Raw genomic sequence first — 7,976 nt, 5'->3', positions numbered from 1 at the left:
AACAAGGTCTACCCCACGCCTAGACCCGACTTTCTTCAATTTATGTGACAATTTGTGCACATAAAGGGCAACCTCGCACGCACCCCTCTTCGGTGGAATGCCTACATCTCCCGCACGCTTCTGGTTTAGCAGCGTTTCTGCGACCGCTAGAAGTAGCGTACGGGGGAACCCTGCCTGTTTCAACCGTGCTTTTTGGAGACTGGAGCTCTCCGCTAACTTGTGTGGGCAAGACTTTAGAAGGGCTGACCTGAAGCATGATTTAGCGATTCCCCCTTTAATGGCATTGGAATACGAGGAACCAAAGGGTAGAATGGCTTTCTTGGTTCTTGACATGCAAGCCCAGCAGATGTGGTAACGCCGATTGAAAAATAATCGAATATCAAGGAGCTGAATAGAGTGGGCCTGCTGTAGCTCGAACGTGAACTTCAGCGAGGAGGAACACTTCTTGATAACTTCTACGACCAACGTAGCCAGTAATGGTAAGCGAGTCGGAGGGCCTACATCTCAAATGACTAAAAATATCATTCACGTATCTGAACACCTTTACTACGCCCACATCGGCTTCGTCAAGTAGGCGTTACAGCTGAAGGTCAAACTTGGCAAGAATATTAACGCGATAGCGTTAAAGAGCTCGTATCGCAGAAATTCCGCCGTCGGCGTCGGCGCCGTTGGTTGTGAGCGAAAAATCATCATCTTGTCCGTGACCGAAAAATCGAAAAAGCTGCAAATAAAATAATAAAAATGTTGGGTCCGAGTGACAATCGAACCCAGGCCGTCGGCGTGGCAAGCAGGTGTCCTACCACACAGCCACGCCTCTGTTTTTTTTTTTTTTTTTTTTTCTTGCATGGTATTTATTACAAATATGTGTAATTAGCATACATAGCGAACAAGATACTCAAGGCGGCCTCTACCAGCGTACAAGCGTTACACAGAAGTCCTAAAAGGGTATTAAAGCTATACATTTCATGAAGAGTGGATACCAGTCCGGTTGAAACTCTAATTGTTCGTAAAAGTCTTTTAGCTGAAGAGCCATTTGAATGAGATGCAACCGCGATGATACCATGGGTTCCGCATGCCTGTCTAACATGCGAGTTTTCCATAAACTGTGCATACCCATTAGTAATAGCATGTCAACAGGCATAGAATGGCTTTTGGGTGGCATGAGATAACGTATGCTATACGAATTTAAATCGAGTTGTTTTTTAAAAGCCCTTTGTAGAACGTCCCAGAAGAGTATGGCGTCTTTACAGCTGATGAAGCAATGTTCTATAGTTTCCGGAACTTCACAGAGGCGACAGTTAACTGAAGATACAAAGATGCCTTTGCTGCTTAACCAGGTCTTCACAGGCAGCGTCTGTGTATGCACTTTGTAGAAGAATGTCTTGGATGTTGGTGAAATAGGCATTTTCTTCACACGCACGAGCACGTCGTGTCCAGGCAATCCAGCATATAGTGAGCGGTACAAAGGTGCAGGAAACAACATATCTAATATGGCATTATATAGATCTTTTCGTGAACTAGTGAATAAATAGTCGTTAGAGAATCTTACTGTCAAAAACCGCACTGATTCATACACTTCACGCATGAATCCTTGCAAATAGGGAGGCGAGGCACAATTAGCAGATACCACTAACCTTGGTAAAACATCGACGAGATTCACTTGTAAAAATGTTCGAAGGAGCGGATGATCGCAGTCCCGAAAGTAGAAAAAACGGGATACCAATTGTTTAATAAAGAGGTGCACCAACCCAAGACCACCTGCGCAAACTGGTCTAAAAACATTGTCACGCCTCATCGGCTCGTAACTTGATGACCAAATAAAGGTAGCAAAGATTCGGTGAAACTTCTGAATGTAAACCCTGGAACAATGTAGTATTTGTAGTACGTAGAATAATTTTGTTGCCAGGAATAGATTGCATGCTTTAGCTCTGCCAAAAATTGAGAGGTTATGGGGAATAAACGTCTGGGCGTAACGCTTTAGGCTGGGTACACGTTCTTTCCAATAATGTGCGCTTGACTTATATGCATTCAATGGAACGCCAAGGTATTTCGGTGGCACACAAGACCATGCAATACCCTCGAAATTCGTTGGTTTATAATCCCACGGGCCAAACCACAGTCCTAAACTTTTAGCAAAGTTCATTCGTGCACCAGAAATGGTTCCGAATTCCCGAATAGTGGACACCACTGTTTTTATACTGGAAATGTCTGTACAAAAGAACGCCAGGTCATCCGCATACGCTAATACTTTCACCTCAATTCCGTAAACACTGAAACCACGAACATTGCAAGATCGAATCACGCTTAAGCACAGTGGTTCCAAATAGAGGGCAAAAAGCAGTGGTGACAACGGACAGCCTTGCTTCACAGAAGAGTGAATCGACACAGGTTTCGACAGGTGGCCATTAACAATCAAACGAGTTGAACAATCACTGTAGCATAGTTTTATACCTTTGAATATAGTGGAACCAATGTTAGCATGTTCTAGAAGAGAAAATAGAAAGGAATGACGAACCCGATCAAACGCCTTCGCTAAATCCACTTGTAATATTGCCAGTTTGTCATACGAGTGCGAAGAATGTTCCAATACTGTGCGGGCAATGTGTATGTTGGTTTGTATTGAACGACCTTTCAGGCCGCATGTCTGGTGGGCGCCAATAAGAATTGACATTGCAAATTGTAGTCTGTTTGATAGTATTTTTGCAAAAATTTTATAGTCAACGTTACACAGTGTAATCGGTCTGTAGCCGTCAACATGACGAAGCTTTTCTCTATCTGAGTATTTCGGAATTAGGACGGTGTGGCTTCTTGTAAAAGATTGAGGAAGGGTCCCCAGATTCAAACTCTGCGTGAAAATGTCCAGCAGTACCGGGCACAGTAAGGATTTAAAGGTTTTGTAAAACTCGCCCGACATCCCGTCGGGTCCTGGCGTTTTCGACATCGGTAACTGGTCAACGGCGAGTTCTATTTCTTTTAAAGTGATAGGCCCACTAATAGACTCACACTCTTCGTCCGATAAAGGAGTCACAAATGACAGAAACTGCGTTACTAGATCTTCATTCTGTTTTTCATAGGCATCGCTGAACAATGCTGTGTAATAAGCTTCAAATTCTGTCATGATTTCACTTGTATTAGTTACCAATGACCCTTGCGAATATAAATCTGGTATAAATTTGCTTTTTGCGTTGCGGTATTCATCGAGTAAGGCTTGACGTGTGGGTTCCTCTGAATGCAAGGTACGAGTATTGCGTGATCGAACACGGGCACCTCTGTAGCGTAAGGTGTCGTACCTCTGGAGTGCGCATTTGGCATTAGCGATTTCGTCTGTGTAACAACCAGGCGCCTCACATTCAAATTCATATAAGTTTTGAAGATTCTTAAGCAACATCTTTTGTTCTAACCTTCTGTAAAAACCCCGCACTGATCCTATTTCGATAGCTACTGTCCGAACTTCTTGTTTGAAAAATTCCCAAGAGGCAAACAAAGGCATGTCAGCCGACAAGCAACTCCTCAGGGCTACGTGCACGCGAGCAGTAAATTCCTGGTCACTCACAATTGAAGAGTTGAGTTTCCAGAGTGCCCACTGCGGTCTGAAATATGATCGAGTGTTATGACCAATCTGCCCCACAACAATGCAGTGATCTGAGAACGAAATAGGCTCCGTTTTGCATGACAGGTCGCGAGAAATAAGAGGCGCTGAAACATAAATGCGATCAATTCTAGTGTGAGTACTACCCTGTGCATGTGTATATGAGGGTAATCTATTCAGTGCTCCTATGTCAACAAGTCCCGCATTTTGAACTATCAGAGATAGCACTTCAGCACTCTTATCGCTGCGGCTAAACCCAGTACGATCACACGGACTGCAAACACAGTTGAAATCACCCATGAGCAGAATGTTACGGTCAGGATCCAGCAAAGTGGCCAAGCTTTCAAAGAAATTAGTGCGCTGCGGTGCATCATTGAAGGCATATACATTGATTAGGCGCCACGGCAACCCATACAACATAAAGTCGCATTGTATAAGCCGCCCCTCTGCGTCAACATTATAGGCAACAGAAGAATACGGTAAACTCTTCCTAAGAAACAAAAGGCAGCCCGCCGATAGGCCTACAGCGTGCGAAACAATTACATCAAATACGGAGAGATATGGCCGCAAGGCCCTCTCCGTGTCCACTTCACTCTCGATCTTCGTTTCTTGAACGGCGACGAAGTCAAGGTGATGGCTGAACAGCAACCGGCGGAGCTGCACCTGCTTCTGCTTGGATCGAAGTCCACATACGTTGATCGTTGCAAAAGTGACTTTCTGAGGCAGCGCCATGGTGTCTACACTTTTATCAGAGCTGCATACGCCGGTCTGGTGGGGAAGGGGCGCGCGAATGCTCCCCGTTACCGCCGCCAGGCCTCCTTGATCTTGAACGTCTGCACTTTCCTGCATGCTTTGATGATCTCCGACGTCGTGATTGTCTTGGGCCAACCGCCGAGTCACTTTCCTCACTCGTCTCAGGGTTTGACGATGCAGGGCGCTTACTTATAGAAACATCGACGGATTCTCGCACATCGGCACTAGTTATCTTCTCACGTGGCGTTTCTACATCAGCATTACTGCTGGGGCTTTCCTTTTGTGTCAATACTGACTCATGTGCAGGTACTGCTTCCTTCTCTCCGCTGTCTGTCACATCTACGGTGTTTGACGCTTGTTTAGAGTTCTCCGCTCCAGCACAGTCACTAGCTGCGTCCTTGTCAACAGCACAGGGCTCAGCGACGGCAGCATGTGGAAGGTCTCCCGTTGCATCGAGGACTTCCGTAGCGTCCATGATATGTTCTGGAAACGCATCTTCAGGTGGTCGCATGCGATGTCGTAATTTATTGGCATACGTCGCCACACATTCTTCAGCCGTGTGTCCAAACCGCCGACAATCTTCGCAGCGTGGTGTCCTGCAGTGTCGACGAATATGTCCTACTTTGTTGCAACGAAGGCATAAAGGTGGCCTGCCGGGAATCAGCACTAGGCTTTGTAGACCACAAACTGAGAGCAGATGCGGGATGTCGGAGACACGGACTCCGTCACCAAGTGCCAGTACAACGTCTCGGTTAAGGGTCCTCATCTGTTCCATTTCTGACACCCTCCAAGTTTCCGCTGAAATCGACTTGATCTTTCCGAAAGGCTGAAAGGCTTCGTGCACATAAATATCTTCCAGGCGTTCAGGGAGCCATAACAGCTTCATTTTAACTTCCGTGGGTTCAGGGTCTATAACGACGCATCTTCGTCCTCGAACAAAGAATTCACCACAGGTTACTAACTTCACTTTAGATAGCGCAGTCCTGCAAGTCACCATCCAGACATGTGACATTTGAAATTGCCCGATCGAGGTTATATCAGCAAGGTCTATGATATTCCGGAGGGCATCTCGAAAGTCCTGCGCTCGGTATGGGCGGCCAGCAAGGTCTGCATGCAGGAAAACGGAGTCAGCGACGAGCTTACCAGTAGGAAGACGGGGCAGGACGATACGGTAGTCATTACTGCTGGTAGAAACATTGCCATCGGGCGTCACACCATGTCAATATCCTAACGACTTGGTAGTTTAAAGACAGCCACCCATTACAAAAGGCACGCACATTACGGCGCGTATTCCCTTAAGGCCACCTAGTGGGTGCATCCCAACTTCGAAAAAGTTTCTGGTTTAAAGCATGCTACCATTACATAAGGCACACACCTTAGTGCGCGCATTCTGTTAAACACTCGTAGTGTTTGAAGTGCGCACTAGGGGCAGGATATCGCTATCGCGTTAACACTTAAAGGCGAAACTTAAGCGGCCCCCAATTTTTTCGCACATGTGAGGCGCTACGCAGGAACCCATACAGATGTGCTTTTTATGGTCAGATCGTTGGCAAAAGAAATAAAGTAGCGCTGAGGTGAAAATTCACTAATTCAAGGAACTGCTCCTTAGACACGCCACAATCATTCTGAAAGGCTACCGTACCGGAATAGTCAATGAGTTCGCTCACAGCCGGAAACAACTCGTGTGAAGCAGAGTAAAAAGGTTACTTGATGTCTATGGACAAACCTCATTTGAGTCCTCTGAAGCCTTGTTGCAGAACATGTGTCACACATTCCGAGCTCTTTACCTTGAAAAGATATGCAGCGCCTCAGCATGCGGCGCCCGTCAATGAAGAAGTTAGCTTTCGGCCGCGCGGTGGGTGCAGCGCAATAATAAACAAAAAACAGTTCGAAAACGCAACGCTGTCAGAGCTGGATCTTTCTCGTATTAGCTGCGACAGTTAATGGTGACCTTATAAAGAACAGGCAAGCCTCAATCATCCCGCATGGATCCCACCGGCTCTTCCACCCTTCCTACCGGTCCTGACGCCCAAGAAGACAACAGACCTAGCGGTGCTGTGTTCCAACATGTCAACCTGCCATGTTGACAGCACACGGTTTCCGCAGGTCGAGGCGCACTTCCGTTTACGGCAAATCACCAGCTAACAGACCAAGTACCTGCACCTGGCGTCCTCCTTACCTCCGGACGTAGCCGAAGACGTAGCGGGTGTTATAGCCTCGCCGCACCCGAGCCAACCCTTGATACGTTGAAAGCAACTATCATTTTCCGCAAGTCTGAGTCTCAACACTGCAGACTCAAGCAGCTCCTCAAAACTACAGAGCTCGGTGACCGTCACTCTTCAAAGCACCTACAACGCGTGCACCAGCTCCTTGGCCGTCCCCCACGCCTCAACAAGACAAGCTGTTGCGTGAGTTGTTCCTCCAGTGCTTACCGCCAAGCATGGTCCCAGTCCTTGTTGCTGCAGGTGATGTCCCATTAGACACGCTCGCTCAAATGGCTGACCGAGTGGCGGACTACTCGCGGGCCCATTGCCTCAACGCCGTTAACACGCAGCCACTGGCCGCGACTGCAACCTCACGTTCGCGAACGTTGAGAACCGTTTGGACGCCCTTGTCAGACGTCTAGATGACTTTGTACCTTCGCATCGCCGACCTTCATCGAGGTTCCAGTTCCTTAGTCGCTGTTCGACGCCTCCGCGCTCACTGGCACTTCGACCAAACGACGCGCCACGGGACGGCTCGTCCTCGACCGTGTGCTGGCACCACGGCTTATTCGGTGCCGCTGCTCGCAAGTGCACCGCCGGTGCTCCTGTTCGGGAAATGTGACGACCGGCCACTGGCGGTGGCAAGTGGTAGTGGTAGAAATACATGCCGCCTCTTCCATGTTTCTGACAAGATCACTGGCGCTTACTTCCTGGTAGACACACGAGCCAAGGTCAGCGTCGTACCGACTTCCTCGTGTGCATATCGCCGTCGCAACGAACAAACCTGCCCACTTCAAACGATAAGCAGCTCCGCCATCTGCACATAGGGCCAACGCTCTCTTACACTTAACCTTGGACTACGCCGTACGTTTCGCTGGATTTTCATCCTCGCTGATGTCTCGCAAGCTGTTCTTGGTGCTGACTTCTTCTTTCAACCTTGCAGTGGACATGCGTGCTCATCGCCTCATTGATCTCAACACGCGCCTCTCCATCAATGGTATACTCTGCACTTCCTCGTCAAGAAGACTTCGAGCTCTCACATCCGCTTCGCCATACGCGAAAATACTCGCGGAATTTCCCAAAATTACGAAGCCGCACACCAGAGAGTCACCGGTAGAGCATTCCAGCACTCACCACATCGTGACCACTAGACCTCCCGTTTTTACACGGCCCTGTCGACTATCTGGAGAACGCCTCGCCATCGCCCGCCGCGAGTTTGAGCACATGTTAGAACTTCGCATTGTTCGACCTTCCTCAAGCAACTGGGCATTGCCACGCCACATGGTGCCGAAAAAAGATCCTTGTGACTGAAGACCATGTGGAAATTACCGCGCTCTCAACGCCTACACCTTACCAGACCGTTATCCACTTCCTCATATACAAGACATAAAATTTGCCCGGGTACACGAAGCTCTCTAAGATTGACTTAT

At 48.0% G+C, this 7,976-nt stretch overlaps 2 protein-coding genes across 2 annotated transcripts; both read right to left on the bottom strand.

The window, feature by feature from the left end:
• Window positions 1–1,039: 1,039 nt before the first annotated feature.
• Window positions 1,040–1,795, bottom strand: LOC119386520 (uncharacterized; the record flags this gene model as incomplete). Its single annotated transcript, XM_037653786.2, has 1 exon — window positions 1,040–1,795. A coding segment is annotated over exon 1 (756 nt), but the record flags the coding sequence as incomplete, so codon positions are not given.
• A 1,696-nt stretch (window positions 1,796–3,491) lies between these two features.
• LOC125757798 (uncharacterized) lies at window positions 3,492–7,212 on the bottom strand. Its single transcript, XM_049413963.1, has 4 exons — window positions 6,981–7,212; window positions 6,522–6,579; window positions 4,639–5,526; window positions 3,492–3,516 (listed from the first exon to the last, which is right to left on the bottom strand). The coding sequence occupies exons 1-4, from the start codon at window positions 7,210–7,212 to the stop codon at window positions 3,492–3,494; spliced, it is 1,203 nt and encodes a 400-aa protein (XP_049269920.1).
• Between the last annotated feature and the right edge of the window lie 764 nt (window positions 7,213–7,976).

This window comes from Rhipicephalus sanguineus, chromosome 3 (assembly GCF_013339695.2).
Source record: "Rhipicephalus sanguineus isolate Rsan-2018 chromosome 3, BIME_Rsan_1.4, whole genome shotgun sequence".
Classification (NCBI taxonomy): domain Eukaryota; kingdom Metazoa; phylum Arthropoda; class Arachnida; order Ixodida; family Ixodidae; genus Rhipicephalus; species Rhipicephalus sanguineus.
The sequence above is the reverse complement of the archived record's forward strand: the minus strand, read 5'-3'. Positions and strand labels throughout refer to the sequence as shown.

What these genes read in the sequence shown, in the direction of transcription:
- LOC125757798 (XM_049413963.1), bottom strand. Translation starts at nt 7,212, where the DNA reads ATGTATTTCTACCACTACCACTTGCCACCGCCAGTGGCCGGTCGTCAC. An exon ending in TGAAGGTCGGCGATGCGAAG is followed by an intron (nt 6,580 to 6,980) that starts GTACAAAGTCAT and finishes CAACGTATCAAG; the next exon opens with GGTTGGCTCGGGTGCGGCGA. An exon ending in GAAGCAGTACCTGCACATGA is followed by an intron (nt 3,517 to 4,638) that starts GTCAGTATTGAC and finishes GCGTGCACGTAG; the next exon opens with CCCTGAGGAGTTGCTTGTCG.